At 39.1% G+C, this 21,110-nt stretch overlaps 2 protein-coding genes and 1 pseudogene across 2 annotated transcripts; 1 reads left to right on the top strand and 2 right to left on the bottom strand.

Moving 5' to 3' along the window:
* Positions 1-212: 212 nt before the first annotated feature.
* On the bottom strand, positions 213-1,289 carry LOC112184686 (annotated as a pseudogene).
* Positions 1,290-11,953: 10,664 nt separating this feature from the next.
* Positions 11,954-13,886, top strand: LOC112184685 (transcription factor MYB21). Its single transcript, XM_024322928.2, has 3 exons — positions 11,954-12,168; positions 12,301-12,430; positions 12,863-13,886. Exons 1-3 carry the CDS (start codon positions 12,036-12,038, stop codon positions 13,737-13,739), a joined length of 1,140 nt encoding a protein of 379 aa, XP_024178696.1. The 5' UTR covers positions 11,954-12,035; the 3' UTR covers positions 13,740-13,886.
* A 528-nt stretch (positions 13,887-14,414) lies between these two features.
* On the bottom strand, positions 14,415-16,868 carry LOC112185548. Its single transcript, XM_024323808.2, has 3 exons — positions 16,527-16,868; positions 15,361-15,460; positions 14,415-14,763 (listed from the first exon to the last, which is right to left on the bottom strand). Exons 1-3 carry the CDS (start codon positions 16,795-16,797, stop codon positions 14,691-14,693), a joined length of 444 nt encoding a protein of 147 aa, XP_024179576.1. The 5' UTR covers positions 16,798-16,868; the 3' UTR covers positions 14,415-14,690.
* Between the last annotated feature and the right edge of the window lie 4,242 nt (positions 16,869-21,110).

The following is a 21,110-nucleotide window of genomic DNA, read 5'->3' as shown; positions in this document are numbered from 1 at the left end:
AAGACCTATGTTTGGTACTGCTTAGGACTAAAGAGCAGAATAGTCAAAATAATCCTATCCCATGTTTGTTTGTGTATTGGACTAAAAATATTGGACCAACTTTTTTACAACCAAAGGATTGAAAATCAAACTATACTCAATAGCAACAAGAACAACAGAACCTGTATTTATACGAGGAAGAAATCACCAAGAAAGACCACCGTAAAACCATACTACAACATTTCATGCTTGGTCTTACGTCTTGACAGCACTTTCTTCACCCGATCATTGGCAGCAGGAGTTCCTCCACTGACAGACTAGGGAAGATATGGACTGCTCACACGAACCTCATTCATCACAACTATGACAGTCTTGTCCCAGCTTACTGGAAGCCTGATCACCACCATGACAATCAGTCCAGACAACATAACTTCTACAAACTTACGAATTACAAATTTCACAAGTCACAATCTAGAGCTAACTTTATTATGATTTATGTCTTGAAAGTTAGAAAGTTTTGATTTTGCATCCATCAGTGACTCAATAGTTCTACAAACAGCCTAAAACCCCATAAACTTTAACCCTTAAGCTACTTTAGAAACAAAACATTAGAGCAACACCTCATTACAAAGTTCAACCAAATCTGCCCTCCACAAACAATTGCTTGCATTTTGCACGAAAACAAGTATCAGAGCATTACTAAATTGAATGACCATGAATCCAAAAATGCAGCTTATTTAACACCAGCAATGAGCATTACATCATATGTTTAGCTCCAAACTAACTTAAGAAGAAAGAGCAAAGCACTCACGTCTTAGACAGGGCATCAAAAATGTTCTGAGCCTGGCTGGTGACACCAACTCCGATCCTCTCACACTCTGCCTCTGCTTGTCTGCAATTAAACACACCAAACACTACATTATTCAACTAAATTCACAATTGGGTTCTTCATGACTTAACATCCTCTAAACACTTGGATTAACAAGTACTCAACAAAACTCCAAATTGGGTAGGAAGTAAACTACCTGAATATCTCAGGCTTTGAGACTATTAAGATCAAGGTAACAGTTCTTAATGTCAAGTGGGTCTTCAGCTTGACCCAAATAGCTCAACTCCTTGATATAGTTGGCCTTGAGTAGCCTGATGTTCCGCTTAGGCCCTCCTTTCAAACCCCCTTGAAGGATGAGGATGTTGGAGGGGCGGTCGAAGGTGATGACCTGTCCCTGGAAGTCGTCGTCCAAGGTGGTCTTGATGGAGACGAAGCAACCCACGGCCAATTCCTCCACTACTGCTGCATTGCTGCCATCCATGGCCATCTTCTTCTTCGTCCCTCTACCTCATGGTAATTAATGGTGCCAACAGAGTCAATCTTGAACTTGGAATCCAGACCCCTTTTCTTGACCAAGTCCTTCAAGACCCCTTCAGCAGCTGGAATCCAGACTTCATGGTGAAAACACAGACGTTGTTAAAAGAAAAGAAAAAAACACAGTCTTGAAATTGATCAATTCTCTTAGCAAATCAAGCTACCTAGACACCAATTGCTACAACCCATAAACAATTGTTAATAGAAAATCAATCCATAGTCTTTAATTTAACAAATCACAGTAGAAATTGAAGGGAAGAGGGAATCAGAATCAAAGCAAAAGGAGCATCAGAGAGACAAGAAATTGAACCTGGAAGAGTAGTTCAAGCAGGATGAAGCGCGATCGAGAGTGGAGAGACGAGCTTCGCGCGAAAGAGATGGAGAGATGAGGCTTCGCGCGAAAGAGAGGAGAGACTAATGAGCGTTGTTGAAGCCCTGCCTTCCACAGTCCGGTGATTTTTGGGGGGTCTGTGTAAGAAGGTGCGGAGCTGATGCGGGGACTCTGTTATCTCATTTAAATGAGTCCTTGTGTGTGCCAAACGTGGGATAAGTCTAATTTTATTACATAAGGTAGTCCAGTCCCAGGAAACAAACACAGCCTAAGAGTGCTCTTTTAAAAAAAAAAAAAAAAAGAGGATGCTCTTGTGTTAGGTTACAAAGATATTGAATTTTTTTTTTAGTTTAAGGAAGTCAGATTTTATTGATAATCGAGAAGAATCTCAGGGTACATGCTTTCTAAATAAGAAGAAAGGTGCAACAAATGCATCAAAAATACAAGAAAATAGGAATATAGCAATAGCGCAAGCGCTATTTTACCACTACGGAATACTGCCGTGTAATGAATTTCGTAGTCGATCGATGGTATGACTACCAATACATATCCAACTCACAAAATGACAAAAGTCAATTTGAAGAAGAACAACCAATGGTATTAGAATATGGCCGTGTTGGCATACGATCTCTTTCGAGCAAATACCAAAATTCCGGGTCCTTTTGACCCAATACCAAAAAACTTCAGAATCCCAAAACCAATGCAATAATTGGAAGGGAACCTAACAGAAAATTTGTATCACACTTATAGGTCGGATCCAAGACCCCACCTGGATCTCATATCCGGATCCCGCCCAGATCCGTCCACCAAACCCAGCACCAAGTATTGCCTAGAGTCCAAAGGCGTTCAAACCTTCCGCCTCCAACGTACCATCCGTCCACCAAACTGCTCGATGGCATGTAGCCTGCAACACTGTTTATACTGCTCCGTCGTCGAAGGTCGTCAACTGCCGAGAAGAATTCGACGTCAACTCCTCTGAGAATAGCACAAGCCACGAACCCACAATCTGGTAGTAGCATCGTCAGGTGATCCGCCTGGAGAAAACCCACTCTGATCGACGACAGCTCACTCGAAATGCCACCATCCTCGCCTAGATGAGTCGGCCCTTTGAGGCAACAATGGAAGAAATGCAAGAGATCCGACCCTCCCGGATCCCACCTTCCACCACCAACAACCGCCGTCCTAACAAGCCCTTCTCTAGCCGGCAACTCTACTCCAACCTCGCTAATATCACTACTAGCAAAATAACAACACACACGGATTTACTGTAGTTAAAAGCCACAGATATCCGTGTGAAATAGAAATACTGACAGAAATCCGTGTGAAATGAGCATAATGGGGCCCACAATAATTTATACAATAACAATATCAACGGATATCCGTGTGAATAAACAACAGTCACAGATATCTGTGTAAAAACTAAAACATTTTCACACGGATATCTGTGTGAAAAACAATTCACACGGATTTCTGTATGTATTATAAATTAGTTTATTTTGAAATCATTAATTTTTTATGTTATGTGAATTATGGAGGGACGGATTTCCGTTACAATAAGTATTTGATACAGATTTCTGTGTGAAATGAGTAATACACACGGATTTCCGTGTGAAAAAGCCAAAAATGAGACTACACACAGAAATCCGTGTGCATAAACAATAGTAACTGATGTCTGTGTGAAAACTAAAACATTTTCACACGGATATCTGTGTGAAAATAACAATTAGCTACAAAATTCCGTGTGAAAAAATATAGGTGTATATAAGGTTGACCATTTATTTGATATCGAAATAACGGCTGATTGAGTTAATTTTTTTTACACAATATCTATTAATACACTATAAATAGATGGGTAATGTCAAATTTATTGATTTTCAATTTTGATTTATTGGTTCGCACCAAATTCTTATATGTCTACTAATGTGGTATAACTAGTTTATTAGTTGTCAAGAAAAGTATACATTTAATGAGTAACAATGTGGAGCAAATAGATTTTATCAAAATCGACCGTTGGATGTTGTCATGATTAGAATAAATAGTTATGGTCAAAATATCAGCTATTTTTGTTATCGTTTAGGTCTCGATCTACTATATCAACCCTTAACCCTAAATACCACATAAAACTAATATGCTCATAACCGCTCATTCGCAACTTATTTTTTCGATCTGTCAGCTCTCATACTCTCATGAATATGAGGTATACCAAATAATGTAAAAATTTTGTAAAATTTATCTCCTTGTGGTTTAACTCCCCTTAGGGAAGTATCGATGTATATAAGGTTAACCACTTTATTTGATATTGAAATAATGGCTTTAATTTGAGTTAATTTTTTTACACCATACCTATTAATACGCTATAAATACCCATCTCAAATTTATTAATTTTCAATTTTTATTTTTTGGATTGCACAAAATTATTATATGTCTACTAATGTGGTATAACTAGTTTATTAGTTATAATGAAAAGTATACCTTCCATAAGCAACAATGCGTAGGAAATAGACTTTATCAAAATCGACCGTAGGATGTTATCATGATAAGAATAAATGGTTGTGTTCAAAATTTCAGCTGTTTTCGTCGTCGTTTGGGTTTCGATCTAGTAGGTCAACCCTAAATTTTAAAAACTACATAAAACTAATATGCTCATAACCGCTCACTCGTAACTTATTTTTTTGATCTGTAAACTCTCATGCCCTCATGGGTAGAAGCTATATCAAGTAATGTAAAAATTTCTGAAATTTTATCTCCTCAAGGGTCGGCTCCCCTTAGGGAAGTAGTAGCGTTTAAAGGGTTGACCGGTTTTTGGTACAGACATCTGTGTGAAATAAGTAACACACACAGAAATCCGTGTGAAAAGAACCATTCGCTACAGAATTCTGTGTGAAAAACTCTATTAGCTACAGAATTCCGTTACAACAAGTGTTTATTACAAAATTATATGTGAAATGAGCAACACACGAATATCTGTGTGAAATGAAAAATTAGCTAGTAAATTCCGTGTGAAAAAAATAGAATAGAGACAGAATTCAGTGTAAACAATAATTAACATGACAGTTATATATTACCAAGATAAATACACACGAAAATCAGTGGTAAATATATATGTATTTCACACGGATTTTCGTGGTAAATTTTTTCCCGCTCACTTTTTTGGAACAAATTCAATTTCCCTCCCGTAGTAGTATTACACACGGATTTCCGTGGATTTCTTAAGTACATACACACGGATATCCGTAGCAAAGGTAAATGTATTTCACACGGATTTCCGTATGAAATACTATAAACACACAGATATCTGTGTATAATGCTACTTAAAACCTGAAAATTTTCCACAAAATAACAACACATAGGGATTTACTGTATTTAAAAGCCACAGAAATCCGTGTGAAATAGAAATACTAACAGAAATCCGTGTGAAATACTAACAGATATGTAGCTCACACGGATTTTTCGTTGTAAATTTTTTTCCCGCTCACTTTTTTGGAATAAATTCAATTTCCCTCCCGTAGTAGTATTACACACGGATTTCCGTGGATTTCTTAAGTACATACACACGGATATCCGTAGCAAAGGTAAATGTATTTCACACGGATTTCCGTGTGCAATACTATAAACACACAGATATCTGTGTATAATGCTACTTAAAACCTGAAAATTTTCCACAAAATAACAACACACATGGATTTACTGTACTTAAAAGCCACAGAAATCCGTGTGAAATAGAAATACTAACAGAAATCCGTGTGAAATACTAACAGATATGTAGCTCACACGGATTTTCGTGGTAAATTTTTTTCCCGCTCACTTTTTTGGAATAAATTCAATTTCCCTCCCGTAGTAGTACTACACACGGATTTCTGTGGATTACTGAGCTATACACACGGATATCAGTAGCAAGGGTAAATGTATTTCACACGGATATCCGTGGCAATTCCGCTTATAACCAGCACATTGATCCAAATCTGAAGCATATCGATCCCTATTTCTCTCTCTCCTCTCCCCGAGCTGAAAACAGAGCATGGAGTCTCCGGCTCCGTTCTCCCTCCTCCGGCCACCGTTTGACGCCAAACCACATCCTACAGCTTCGTATCTTCCTTGTGCAGCTGCCTGTGGTAGCCTTGAGCGGCGGCACGGCCTGTATCGGCGGCGGTAACCACGTTTCCATTTTCGGCCGTTTTGGTTCAAACCGAGATTTCTCCCAACTCCGGCCACCAAAACTCGAGTTCTTTAGTTTGTTGAACTAGTATCAAGGAGTAGAACATGCAGAAAGAAGGACCGGACCCGAAGCAACCGTTTTTACGTTGAACGGAGCATCTATCGGAAACTGCAGTTTTTCCGGCCAAACCGGACTGTTTTGGTAATTTTCGATCACTTTTACTCATTTTCTGACTTCGTGCTAGTTATAAATGTTTCTCAAAATGATGAAACGAAGCGGAAAAGCCCGGCCCCAACACCATTGGAGGTGGTCGGCGGCGGCTCTGCCCGTAACTCCGGCGACCTTTTTCGGCCAGTTCCGGGGGTCCCAAGAGAAGTTTCTGCTCATTTTTAGATTCTACATGTCGATACGATCATTTTGATATATAGCATGTGAATTTTGGATATCGTATGATTTAGTTGTGAATTTTACAATTTCGATCGATTTTGATAGTTCGATTTGTGATATGTGAAGATCGGACCATCCGTTAGACTTGTAATTTTGATATGATGATCGTAGGACTGTCACAAATGTGGGTCTTGCAGAAACTACCTACCTATATTGATTTTCAATTTGCTTGAGACGTGTTACTCTATGACATTGTCTTGGTTGCCATACAGACGAATACCGGTAATCGAAGACAAAGTTCGGTTATGTCAAGCTCTCATCCAAACTTTTCACATTTCACTTGGAATGTTGCAGCTTGGGCAGACAATGAAATTAGTAGTACTTGCATTGTTGATGATCATGTACTAATTTTTATTCTAATTAGCATTGGTATGAAATGTAAAAAAATATCTTGCTATGAATGTAAAGTTTGAATATTTTCGATTGAGTTGTGGATTTGTTCATTTTATTGTAAATATTTGTAATATATTTAAATTGTAGAAAAATAAAAGTAATTTTTTTTTGAATAAAAAATAAAAGTATTATTATGTTTAGGTTGCAAATTAATTAGCAGAATTTTTTTTTTTAACATGCTGTTACTTTTACACACAGAAATCAGTGAGAGTTAGGGTAAAAGGATTTGACACAGAAATCCGTGTGAGATAGGTATGTATTTGACACAGAAATCCGTGTGAGATAGGTATGTATTTGGTACAGAAATCCGTGTGAGATAGAGTTGTTCACACGGATGCATTCCATTACGGTGATCTATATTTACGGAAAGATAGTGGGGCCCACTTCTAATATTCACACGGACAAAATAATCCGTGTGAGATAGTTATGTATTTGACACAGAAATCCGTGTGAGATAAGTAGGTATTTGGCACAGAAATCCGTGTGAAATAGAGTTGTTCACACGGATTGCAGCTAATTCCGGTAATTTATATTTGTGGAATTATAGTGGGGCCCACGTAAGTATTTCACACGGACAACATAATCCGTGGCGGATGAGCATTACCCCCCTCCAAACCACACGGTAATACCAATCTGTGCGTGCACCGTGGGTAAAAGCTATCACACACTGAAATCCGTGTGAGATAGTCTTATTACCCACAGATTAAAATCCGTGGGTAATTGTTGTTTTGCTAGTAGTGTATGACCGCCATCGTTGACAAGCAACAAACCAATAAATAGAAGATACGAACCTAACCCTTTGCTTTTGGAAACAGCAAGGATAAACAAGAGGAGGCCGAAGCCTAAAGAAATCTCCATGAATGGAGAAGGTATAGGTAGCGACGGACCCGGAAGCGGCGCCGCTCCACAAACCCTAGCAGATAGCGCTAGGTCGGCATAGGTTACAAAGATATTGAATTAACCGACCCTATTCAATCTACCAATTAAAAATAAATTATGGAAGATATTGACTTCTTCCACCAACCTTAAGTTTGGCCAGCTATTATTAATTTGTTGCTTATGTAAGTTCACACAAGCAATGCAAGAACCACTGGGGAACAAGAATGTAAAACTTTTTACCTTTCAAATATGATTGAGTTTCATTGTCAAACAATATTTTAGTCGAAAATGTCAATTAATATAACGGTGGTGAAGAACAACGAATATAGAGCTAGCTAGTCATTCTTTCATGTCGATCTTCATGAATTGATTCTTCAATAAGTTTGGGTTAAAAACAAAAACCTCTTGCAGCCTGCGTCCTTTCATGGCTCATCAAATAAAGCAAACGATCGAGTCTGATACAACTAATTGTTGCACATGCAAAAACTAATCAAGAATCTTGTCAGGTCCTATTTCTTTCATCACAAGCATTCTTTTTACCTATATATTCTCAATCAGAAGCAAGCAAGCCAGCAAAACCAGCACAACTTTTCTGGAACATACAGTATTGTTTAATTAGCTGCTCAATTTTCGTGAAATGAAGGTTTGCTTTTTCATAGTCAATATTCCATGTAAAAAGCAAAACATGTGGGCTTCTTACCTCGGCATTCACATTAAATATTAATCCATCTTTAATTATTTCAAAAATGTCGCTTAGTAATGGGATTGAGGATTGATTGCATATATTAGACTAATATTACTGGCTTAATTAAAGAGAATCGTCCAAATGACTTGGATTAGACAATTTGGACTTTTGCAGCTCAAATCAGCAAACTACTTTAGGGATTCCATTTGAATTCATCAAAATGAAAAGGTTGCAAAGAATCAAAAAAGTAGTAATTTCAATCTGTATATTAACAAAGAATCCTTAAAACAGAATGTAAAAGCCTGCTCTTTGCCAAGTGCTTTCTTGTTTATTGTTTTCTTTAACAAAATGGAGCCCTGAATCCAAACATAAACGGAGCTCGTGGCCCTGCGAGATTCTCCTCGCCTCTTATTTCCCAATTCTCATTAATGCTTATCAACCCTGTAAAATAGTAGAGAAAAGTGAATCATGCAAATTGAGATTGTAAGTTGGTGAAACAAATTAATAGAACCATCGATCCCTGTTTTATCTTAATTAAATATTCACCTTAGTAAGAAGTGACCAGGTGAGCTGTGATTGGTTAGATTTTTTTTTTTTATGGGCAAAGGCTCCAGTTAGCCAGGAGTATTGACGGTCCCATGTACCTATAATATTATTACTTAAATTTGGAGAGTGCGATGAGGAGAACATAAAGGCTAAATCTCATATTCACATGTAACATTACAACCATCTTCAATAAGAACATCCTGAATAATTTCATGTCACAGGTTAAAATCTCACTGACATCAAATATTCTCATTGATATTGTAAGAATTGTTCTACTTACACAATATTATATATATATATCCTTAGTTACGTTGATCGAAGACCGCTTAATCATCCAAATAAGTATAATTTCTAAGGAAAAAGAAACTAATTAAAATGATAGTTTAGGTAATTAGACTTTACTTTTCAAGTGGGGTGATTGACCGTTTTGTGGTTCAGTTAACCTTGCTATAGGTGGCAGATATACACTTTTATATGCAAATGGAAAGAATTGTATACAATATACAAGAGACTCTTTAGGAAGAATCTCTAAAATGAGTATTTTATGAGAACTTTCAAATCAACAGTATTTTTTTTTTTTTTGGAAAAATTTCAGTTTAGCACCCTGATGTTTGACCTCGACATCATTTTAATCCATGCGGTTTCAATTTAATCAGTAACACCTGAGGTCTCAGTTTCAATCAGCCATGCCCAAAATTTCGCCAGCCTTTCAAATCAAACATTAAATGACGAGCTGGCTCTGACAAACCCAGCAAGTGGGCCCACATGAAAGGGTAAATTCCTAATGTGCCCCTAATGGTTCGCAACTTCGCATCAGCCGTCCTTAACTCCTCATTCTCCACTCTTGTCCTCTTCTTCTTCTTCTTCTTCTCCTTTATCGCACTCTCTTCATCCTCCTCCTCATCATTGACAATGGCCACCATAGCCCGCACTCTGCACCATCTCGTAGTGGGGGGCATCGACTGCTGCAACAAACAGCTTTTCAATCCTCCTTCGTCAAGCCCGAGATTCCGGCCACCACGCCCTCTTTTATCGCCTCCTCCACCGCATCCAAACTCCAATGCCAACATCACTATCTTCATCCTAGAAGGAAAAAGTATGGGTTAATTTGAAATGGGGAGTACGGTTCCGGTGTTGCACTAGAACATGAGATTGTCGCCATCCAATTCCTTCATCGGCAACTCTCTACACTACCTCAACGCTGTCAGTTCCCACTCCACCAAGCTCGAATCAAATTGACCGTCGATTCCCTCAACCCAGAAAGCAATTCAGCCTGACCGCCGGTTATGAATCCCAGCACGAACCCACAACCACCACCAAACCGCCGCAGTCCCACTACCGTCTACCTCCTGCCACTGCCTCCCGAAGGAGAATTTCCGGCATATGTCTGTCATGCCTCTGCGAACGACTTGCCGTTTTGCACCCTTCAACCACCTCTACTTCCTCCTTGTCCAGAAAACTACTAACTTCCTCCCCCGTCGTCGCTGCCTTTAAGGCCATTTTTATACCCACGACCGGAGAAACTTATCCAATAGAGGGCCGGAGAAGTCCAGGGCTTGAAGTCATTGGAGAAGGAGATAGACCAGGATCGACGGGAGAGAGAGGCGGAGAGGGCGTCATTGGCGGAAGAGGTGAGAGCAGTGTTAGGCTTGAGCGAGGCGGAGACACGTGTGGGAGCAAATTTGAGGGTAGTGGTTTGGGCGGAGAGGCGGCGAGACTTGAGAAGAGGGAGAAACAGTGAGAGAGTGAAGGCGGCGGTCTGCATTTTCGAGGTTCAGACGTCAAGATCTCAACATTGGAGAGAGAGTGAGAGTGAGAGTGAGAAAGAGAGAGAGAAGAGCCTCGAAGAGTCCGTCGAGGCAGAGAGAGAGAGGGGTTGGTTGGCTGGGTTGGTGGAGGGAAGTGTGTATTTGTAAAAATGAAAAATGGGAAATTAAAAATAGGAAAAGAAGAAAATGTGTTTGAAATGACCTTTTTAGCCCCAAAAGTGGGCCCTTCCGTCATAGTTAACGTTCACATTGGATGACACAGTAAAAATTGGACACGGCTGATCGAAATTGAGACCTCGGGGGTGTTGCTGATTAAATTGAAACCGCAGGGACTGACATGATGTCAAGGTCAAACAGTGCTAAAGTGAAATTTTTCCTTCTTTTTTTTATCAAATACAATAGCTAGGCAAATCAACACTACTTTGATGAGTGTTTTAAATATACAAAAAGTCACTTGGACTCTAAATTATTTTCACAGCTATGAAAATATTATCACTCAAGTCCTTTTATAATTAGTTGTCAAATATTGCATGCTTTTATTTGTAATGATAGTTTTGGATCTTTTTTCTTCTTTAAATAGAAAAGGAGTATTAGACTGTCAAGCACTACACTGGCTTGTTCGGGATCCCTTCTACCTGGAAGAGAAAAGGACACGGCTGTCTCCTCTCCAAAAAAGAGACGGTGATTGGTGTCCAGAAGATCGCTGCCGGTCCATCTTCCTTTTAGTAATAATGAAAAGCGAGGTTTATCTGAAAAGAATTACAAGTTGAATTATTAAGGTGTGATTGACACAAAGTAAAGAGGGCAGGGGAGTCACATCTCGGATTGCTGATAATATTACCCGAAAATAATTTACTATATGAATCTATCTCTAGTTCATGATCGAGTTGGATCGAACTTGATCGAAATTCATAATAAAATTTTAAGCCTTCAACACCAAGTACGTACAGCACACATCGATCAAATTCTGGGTTGGTAAGTTTAGGTCGAAAGGAGAGTGGGACCCGCCAACCTGCATGGGAAAAATATGTGTACAGCCAAACCCCATCTCTGAAATGGGAGCTGGGACTAGCTATGGCCGGGTTCCATTATAAGCCATACAAGTCTCGCAGAAGGATGCTGCAGTTTTTAGTCCCCTTCCACAAACCCTAATCGGGCCACCACCATATATATATATATATATATATATATATATATATATATATATATATATATATCACTGCCACCCCTCCATTAATTTCACCACCTCATCTGTACTTGCTCTTCCATGTCATTCATTTTCTGAGAACCAATACTTCAATCGCATAATTCTTTCACTGTTTCAATCGTATAGATTATAACCTGGCTTTCTTACAGCTCTATAGCTAGAGAGCTTTTTACTTTCCTTTATCTCTCTGTGCTATTCATTTTTAAATTCATTTACACAACTATATATAGACCCAATATTGCTGATCTTCTTCTGCCACTACTGGGGTAATTTGAGAGAGATGGGACATCACTCATGCTGCAACAAACAGAAAGTGAAGAGAGGGCTATGGTCCCCAGAAGAAGATGAAAAGCTCATAAACTACATTACGAATTACGGCCATGGCTGCTGGAGCTCAGTTCCTAAACTTGCAGGTAATCTATATTATATGTTCATTATAATTGATTTGAAATTTATATTTTTGTTGTGAACCCGTTATAATTTGTTAAAACTCAAACTTGTCTTCTGTTTATTATGGGTTTTAATGGGTCTAATAACTGAGGCAGGTCTCCAAAGATGTGGAAAGAGCTGCAGACTGAGATGGATAAATTATCTGAGACCCGACTTGAAACGTGGGAGCTTCTCTTCCCAGGAAGCTGCACTCATCATTCAACTCCATAGCATTTTAGGCAACAGGTAATTTAATATGACTTGGTGATATGTATTATATATATATATATAGAGGCCGACGGACGTCCGTATTGCCTCAAAAGTGGGGACATCGATGTTTCTGTAGCCTTCTGGCGGCGACGGCGGCGCTGGTCTTGCCAGACTGGGCCACGGGCATCCCAAACCTCTTCACCATGGAGATCGAGCTCGAAGGTTCTGGGCAGCGACCTCACCTGAAACTTCAAGCCTGATCAAGGGTGACTGCAAACTAGTAGCCAACGAGTCCACAAGCAAGAAGAAGGTCAAGATCGACCCCTGGCCTCCGTCTGGCAAGCCGTCGGCTCCTGAACGCTGTAGAAGCATCGATGTCCGCACTTTTGGGGCAGTGTATACATGTACCAATATTAATTATCATGTTAATTATGGTTAATATTTTTTGCGCGCGTGATATTTGAGCAGATGGGCTCAGATAGCCAAGCACCTACCAGGAAGAACAGATAATGAAGTGAAGAACTTTTGGAACTCGAGCATAAAGAAGAAGCTCATCCCCCATGATGTCATTCCAGCTTTGGCCTCATTCTCTCATTTTCTTAACCCTAGTAATGCTGGTTCTGATCAGGAAAGTTTCTTCACTACTCTAATCACAAACCCTAATTTCGGTCTTCAACAAGAACAGCCTTACCTTCCCTTTCCAACACCATTGCCACCATCTAGTTTCTACCATGGTGATCACAGTATTTTAAAGTTAGACTACACCAATTATAGTTCCAACCGCCTTCATTTTCCAACCCCCATCCAATTACCATCAAACTATTCATCGTCATATGATTCGTCATGGTCATTAGGTTATCAACCCCATCTATTTGATTCGAATCATCAACAAGATCAAATTCTCAACAATATTGAAGTTGCTCCACATTTTAATATTGGAAATGAGCTTATGGTTCCGACTGTGGCATCTCTACCAGGTTATGATCATGAGAATCTATCAGTTGTATCCACAATGCCTCAGTCTTGTGAGATCAATATTGATGGCAGTGCTTGCAGAGCAATGCCATTTGATCCACCTGACAATCATCCTCCACAAGAACTTGACTCACTTGCAAAAGTTTCATCGTGTTTCGGTCCATTTGGTGATCATGGCTCTTACAATCCTTTCGATCTGCAGCTTCCTTCCAATCAGCTGGAATTAGTTGATCCCGTCATATCATCGTTGCCAATGTTATCACAGCCGTCCCCGTCATCCGCGTCTTCATCCTTGTTACCACTACCAAGTAGCCAATTATTCATCACGAACCGTAATGTTCTTTCAAGCTTGGGAAGCCTGGCTAGCTAGCTAGCTCGCTAGGCATGGCACTATAAATTCAAATTAGTTACCTTGATTGTATGGTTGGAATTAATGTTCATAAACGAAACAATGCGTATATTTATTTCCTGTAATTCACATCATAAGGTATCGTTATTCTCATAACTAGACAACTAAATGTTGCTAGATGAGGCTCCTAAAAGGAGTAATGCTTGCTCAATATGTATAAAGATTTGTACTCTCTTTCACGTGTTGGTTTCGTTATACTGATGTATTCCCATCAAAGTGTTCTATATTTGTATATCACTTGTACCCTACCCTAGCAACTGATCCTGTGATCCATTATTATTTTCCTACTGAGGAACTCTCACTGTTCACTATTTATGAGAATCAAATAAAGCCGGATCCTGTTTATGTTTGCTAGCTAATAGTCAACTTGTTGTGACATATGCAAATTGTTTTAACTTTCAATCAATCTACAATTTCTTACTACATGTTATTCACGTTGACATTGACAAATAGTTTAACTTGTCTTATTGTTCTCTTTTATGTCGCTGTGGACCCACCAAAAAAATAAATCAGAAACAACAACAAAAACAAAAAATTGGACGTCCAAATAAAGCTCGAGCATTCTAACGATCCTTATTTGAAGAAATGCAGAGATAAACAACGCGTCCTTTTGTTGTGAAACACTGTATAATCACATACGGAATCTTAAGTCCTTGCTATTGAATTGTGAGTGGATTGGATAGTTGATAGTACAAAATTACAAATCAGCTCTGCCCGACCTCTGAAATAAGGCCAAACAAAAACTCACAAACAGTATGAAATACTGAGGTAACAAAAAGATCTATGAAAAATTAAAAAAAACAAAAGCCTACTTCGAGGCTATGAGCAACTACAAGCTCCAAAGATAAATATGAGCTTCTAAACTAGATTATCGCTCTTTTGATCAATGACGATCTGCCGGGGAAAGAGATGCTAAGCTGTAATTCTTGCTCGACCCTTTGCTATTCTTCGAGCAATTACTCTCCGTCCACCCTTGGTTGCTTTTCTGTTCATGTGATCAATATAATAGTCATTCATGCAAAATCTTGACCGAGTTGCGACATAAACATAAGATAAGACAAAATTGTGCCAAAAGATAAAAATTTGTCCTTGTAAAAACCCACCAAATGGGAGATCAGTGAAACAAAAATTGAATTTAACTGAAGATTAGACTAACATAAGATGAAGTGTTCTAATAGGCTGATATGACAGTCGAAGTAGCATTACATTTCAATGATGTCTCAAGTGGTCTGAACAAGGCTAACTTTAAGCATATACTATGCAGAGAACTGAAATTACATGCTGTAAATATGCTCACTAACATTGCTATTACAGAAAAACATTGTGAGGCTATGGGTAGCACTTAAGCCAACCAGAGTCATCTTATTCCTTCATAACCAGCTAAACCTAAACTTTGCAATATAAGACTGTGCATAACAAAGGCATAATTATTATTCTAAAAGCTGTTTAAAATTCAACTTTATGGTACATTATATAACATAAGAAAAAAACCAATTCTAGAATGAAAAATAAGTTATACAAACACACACACACACATATCACATATCAGATGGTGTGTGTGTGGAGAGAGAGAGAGAGATACCGAGCAAAAAAGCCATGGTTCCTCTTACGCCTGATAGTACTAGGCTGGAATGTCCGCTTCGGAAATAATATCATTGGCTCATTAGATGAAGAGTCATCTCCTGAGGAATAAATTACATACCGGGTAAGTGGAAACCAAAGCGAAACACAAACTGTGTCCAAATTACTTTTGTGCAAGCCATTTATCTGGTTGGCATGCAGCACACTTGGTTGGCATTACCTACAGGACAACTAGCAGAGAATTTGGCTCCCAGGTTATAGTGCCAATCATATTTCTAACAGGGGAAGAAATTAATCAACCATACAATGATGATAAAAATGATCTCTAACTTAACACACAAATCCATTTGAACAACACAACTTGACAAAGATATGCAAGTGATGTGAAACTTTTAACATACTTTAAGAATAAGATCTCATTCTCCAAAGCAACTTCTCCCCATAAAAAATTTATATTACAAAACAAACTTACTTATGTCCTGCATTAGCTGAAATACATTGATCATAAACCTAGTATAAGATTATTGAAGTATGTTGATATAAAGGTTGTTTCTTTATATTAGGACATTGGAAATTCAAAATTCAACTTCTAGAATCTAATGAATTTAAGAATCTTCCTGTTTTTCTATGTGGTTGTAGTTATTGTGGCTCTTAATAGTTGAACTCCAGTTTAAACATTACACTCCTATCATGGGGCTAATATATCACAAAATTAATGGCATACCTCAAGAAACACAGATGTTAATTCCAAAGCTCGATGTGTCATGCAACATACATTAAGCCTCAACAACAAAGTCCATAAAATGATTAAAAAACCAAGCCCATGAGACCAAGTATTTCAGTTCAACATCCCATCAAAACTTGTTCACCTCAGAGCACATGGCATTACTACCGAAATGCTTCCTTCCCTTTCAAATCTATAAACTCAAGTCAACCAACATTTTCACTCCTATTCAACAAAATTTCTCAGCAACAAAACAAAACCCAAATCAAAGTGATCCGGCGCACTCGCTAAAACCCTGAAATCTCCCCACTCTAGATAAAGCTGCAAACTTTGATGATTTTAATTTCTTTCATACAATTCTAAACGAATTCGAAAAGAATTCAAATTTGGTTTAACAATCCGAAATGAGCTTAAACCCATGATGCCAGAGAACTAGAGAGTACCTTCGGGTAAGATGAGCGGGAGATAAGGGAGGCCGCAAGGGTGCACGAAGCCCTCATTGAAGACCCTTGTGATCGATGCGGCGTCGTTTTGGGGAAAACGGAGGGAGGTGTCGAAGTTGGAGAGAGAGGGGAATAGCTTGGGAGTGATTTCGAGGGCGTGGGATACAATCTGGTTCTGGTGAGTCGAATTCGGGTTGGGGCGGAGCAGTGGTTTTGATAGGAACCGGTTCATCAGAGAAGCTCCGGTTCGAATTAGGGTTTTGGACGCCATTTCTTTCAAGAAGCGACGGAGCTAATTGTGCTGAGAAGTATGAGAGACTGAGAGAAAGGGAGAGTGGTGTAGGCGGACTTCAAACTTACACGACGTCGTTTGTATTGCCCTGCACATTCGACCAATACGACATCGTTCAGGCGATATACCACTTCGGCCAAAAATACTACCTATTTTGGACCTGTAATTTCTAAGCAAATTGGGTTACTCTTGAACCCCGTTTGGTTTGCATAGAGGAAAACAATTATAAATCTTTGTGTTTATTATTCACACATTTACAGAAAGAAAATCAATTATAAGTCGTGTGAAATTGAGTTATTATGTGATTACATCAACAACTCAAAACTACAACTAGATCTCCTACTTATAAATTAATGAAAGATTTATGCCACTGAAATAAATAGTACTGGGCATAATAATAATAATTTTAATTTTATAGCTCCAATTTTAGTGCATGAAAACACAAGCTTATTAAACAATGCAAAATGAGAAAATTTGAGAGAGAATAATGTGTACTTTTTCATTGATAATAAGCCCTTTACATAGGGACAAGAGTACAAAAATTATGTAGAATCTAAATCTAATACAATAAGGAATCTTAATCTAAGACTAAATATACTTTCTCAATTACAGAATGATTCATATTCATGTTTGGACCAATCATAAAATTGGGTTAACTGCAACACTCCCCCTTATGACATCCCAATGTGACGTCAATTGTAACTTTGATGACGCTCTTCATGCTGCCTTGATTGTAACTTTGATGACGCTTTTCATGCTGCCTTGTTTAAAACCTTGCCGAATTTACTATTTTTCTCGAACAAGAATCTATCGAACCTAAAGGTCTCCCGCGTTTTCTTGCCCGTGACCTCATTGGCTGCCGCACCACCTTCATGGACAGTGGTGTCGTGCCCAGCTTCTCCTGGGGAGTCGCTACGTCTTGTGATGAGGACATCTATCCTTACAGGCACATTTGCAGTGGGTATGTGTGACCTCATCACTTTAGCGATGTCACAAAACACATCAGGTAATGAATCTGTTACGTTTTGAAGATTGATAATTCGCTACACTTCAGTTTTGGACAGTGCGGTTCGGGGATCAATATGAGACAAAGTGGGGATAGACCACAACAATTCATGTAGTTCCTGTTGAAAGTTGACGTTCTTATTTCTCCCTAATGACTGGAATACTGTCTCATCAAAGTGACAATCCGCAAATCTTGCGGTAAAGAGATCACCTGTCAAGGGTTCTAAGTAGCGGATGATTGAAGGAGAATCATATCCAACATATATACTCATTCTCTGTTGAGGGCCCATTTTAGTAGGTCGTGGTCGTGCAATTGGCACATAAACCGCACAACAAAATATGCGTAAGTGTGAGATGTTAGGCTCGTACCCAGTCACCAACTGGGACGCAGAAAAATGTTGGGTGGCAATAGGCCTCAAACGAATGAGTATAGCTGCGTGCAAGATTGCATAAACCCATGGGGAAATTGGAAGGCTGGTGCGCATAATCAATGTTCGAGTGACCATTTGTAACCTTTTAATGGTGGCTTCCATGAGATCATTATGGGTGTGAACATGGGAAACCAAATGTTCAACGTCAATTCCATAGAACATGCAATAGTTATCAAAAGTTTTTGATGTAAATTCTTCAACATTATCGAGTCGAATAGACTTAATCGGATAATCCAGGTGGTGGGCTCGTAATCTAATTATTTGAGCTAGGAGTTTAGCATAAACAGCGTTGCGGCTAGACAAGAGCACAACATGTGACCAACGTGTCGATGCGTCAATCAATACCACAAATATCACCTTGAATTCTTTGTAAGAATGGAAGGAGTCTTTCGAATCTTTTGCATAAGGCTGTCTCGGTCCTGATTTTCCTAAGGAACATGCTTTGCAAAACGAGCTACGGGCCTTGGTAATAACCGATGAGGAAATCGGTTGAGCTGAAAAGGCATAAGTAATTTCTGGGGCACCACAAGTGGTGTCGGCAGTTGTTGGACCAGAGTAAGCACTGGTGGAGGAGGTGGCTGCCTAGAGGCCTGTGGCCGGTTGTTGACTGATTGCGGTCAACTAAAGCATGGGACCACGTTTTGTGGTTTGAGAAATCGTCATATGATTCTGGCTTCATGTAGCTCGTGAGAAATTATGTATGTATGGATTTTTAAGTATACGAATCATTGTATCACGACCAGGATGACCTCTAGCCTGTCATGCCAAATCCAATATGTGTCAGAATCTAAGAGATCATCTCTTATCACATTATTTGATTCAATAGCTCGAATAGTCGTGATATATAACTAGCTAGAGAGACACATAAACTTTTCTACGATGCGTTTATGATCGCAATTATCAAAAGTGTTGCAAAGGAATTCTTTCCCATTTCTCACAACGCGTTTTTGCATGAAATTCGTTAGCTCGAATATCTCTAAAGATTAAAAGGCTCCTTCCAGCCCGAGGAACGTAGAGAGGCTCTGTGATGGTAAATATGGTGTTGTTGGGTAAAGAAAATTGGGCCTTTCCACTGCCAAGGACAAGGTTTAATAGACCTACCATAGTTGTCAAAGGAGAATGTGCAGACAACATCTCCAAAAATAGTTGCCTATTTCGGAGAATGGAGAATGGTGTGCGTAGTCGCACTACCCACAAGACATTGAAATTCTCCAGAGCACATTGACATTTCTCAATGGTCAAGAACAAAAACTGGTCAAGGCTTCAACGAACCGAAGTTCATAGCAGCAGTTCAGAGTAGCGCGAACCGCTACAATTCGGCTTGAATCCCACGTGATAGAAAGGTGAGTGTAGGCAAGAGATATTTGAATCCCCGATGCAGAAAGCAGAAAATAAGAAAGCAAGAAAACTTACTTGATTTTTTGAAGCTTGATTTCTTGCACGCAAAGTAATTCGCAGAAGCTTGTGGCTAGGCGTGTGAAGAAGCTGGCAGGAGGCTGCGGGTGCGTTGAGGGGCTGTTGACAGTGAGCAAGGCGAGCGTAGGGTGCTAGGGAGCTAGAAGGAGGGTGTGTACGGTGATGATTTCAGGATTTAGGATTTTAGGGATATTTTGGTCTTTTGGTGCTCAGGATAGGGCAGGTGCAGAAAATTTAAGAGAAAATAATACTACTTCTTCATTGATAATAGATCCTTTATATAGGAATAAGAATACAAAGATTACATAGAATCTAATGACACGTTTACTTACTTGGAATGGAAAATAATCATGAATCGGAGACAACTGGAATGGGAGAAGAAAGGAATCGGTATTGATTCCGGAAGAGTTGATTCCTAAACTCATCTCCCCCCTTCGTAATCAAATTCCTGAGTATTCAGGAATCGATTCCTTATAAGGAGGTGGAACCTACACCCATTCAGATTCCTTCATGTGTTAGTAAACGCATGAATACTTTTGCCCGGAATCATTCCGATTCCTTTATGTGTTAGTAAACGCAGGAATAAATTTACCCCGTAATCATTCCCTCTATTTTCATTCTCATTCCAAGTAAGTAAACGTGTCATAAATCTAATACAACAAGAAATCCTATTCTGAATATGGAAAGAAACTCTATGACTAAATTTTATTACATAAGGATTCATATTCTTGTTTTGGACCAATCACACCAAAGTTAGGTTAACTGCAACACAAAACAAATTTTTATTATATTTTTTACAAAAAAAAAAAAACAAATTGGCTATTAAATTGTAGTATTTCTCATATCCAAACTTTGAATCACGTATTCAAAAGAAAAAGAAAAAAAATTCTTGATAGAGGGGCTTTGATTTGATCTTGTACGTATTGGATTACAATCTGCAATTCAAGACAAATATCTCACATAGAGGACCGGGACTAGACCAGCCATTTTCCCATCCTTCCCAGGGCGTTTCTTCTTCACATAAAACCAGTCGTCGACTTCATACTCAATTTCAATTTCATCTCCAGCAATCAAATTCAACTCATCCTCTCCACCGGCAGTGAAGTTGTAAAGTGCAGTGCCATATACTTCTGTCTTTCCAGAACAAACCTCTCCGTCGTCTTCTTCGGAACCAAAACTCTTATTAGCTGGATCCTCAACAACACGTCTCTCCAGATCACGAGGTTCAACTGTAGAGCTATAATTTCTTACCACAACATTCTCTTCGATTCGTTTGACCACCGCCTCTATAGTCCTCAACAAAACCGTGTTCTCCTTCACATCCCTCGCCTCTTGCACCTTCAGTACATCCAACTGTCTCCGAAGCAACTGATCCCACTCGACAAGTTTGTTGGCGTACTCGTACTTCTTGTAGATGTTCCATTGCCGAATCTTCGAGCA

This window comes from Rosa chinensis, chromosome 2, assembly GCF_002994745.2.
Source record: "Rosa chinensis cultivar Old Blush chromosome 2, RchiOBHm-V2, whole genome shotgun sequence".
NCBI lineage: Eukaryota > Viridiplantae > Streptophyta > Magnoliopsida > Rosales > Rosaceae > Rosa > Rosa chinensis.
This window is presented reverse-complemented; position numbering and strand designations above follow the sequence as displayed.

What these genes read in the sequence shown, in the direction of transcription:
- LOC112185548 (XM_024323808.2), bottom strand. Translation starts at nt 16,797, where the DNA reads ATGGCGTCCAAAACCCTAATTCGAACCGGAGCTTCTCTGATGAACCGG. An exon ending in CCCGCTCATCTTACCCGAAG is followed by an intron (nt 15,461 to 16,526) that starts GTACTCTCTAGT and finishes TTTATTCCTCAG; the next exon opens with GAGATGACTCTTCATCTAAT. An exon ending in AACCATGGCTTTTTTGCTCG is followed by an intron (nt 14,764 to 15,360) that starts GTATCTCTCTCT and finishes TCACATGAACAG; the next exon opens with AAAAGCAACCAAGGGTGGAC.
- LOC112184685 (XM_024322928.2), top strand. Translation starts at nt 12,036, where the DNA reads ATGGGACATCACTCATGCTGCAACAAACAGAAAGTGAAGAGAGGGCTA. An exon ending in CTCAGTTCCTAAACTTGCAG is followed by an intron (nt 12,169 to 12,300) that starts GTAATCTATATT and finishes TAACTGAGGCAG; the next exon opens with GTCTCCAAAGATGTGGAAAG. An exon ending in CATAGCATTTTAGGCAACAG is followed by an intron (nt 12,431 to 12,862) that starts GTAATTTAATAT and finishes ATATTTGAGCAG; the next exon opens with ATGGGCTCAGATAGCCAAGC.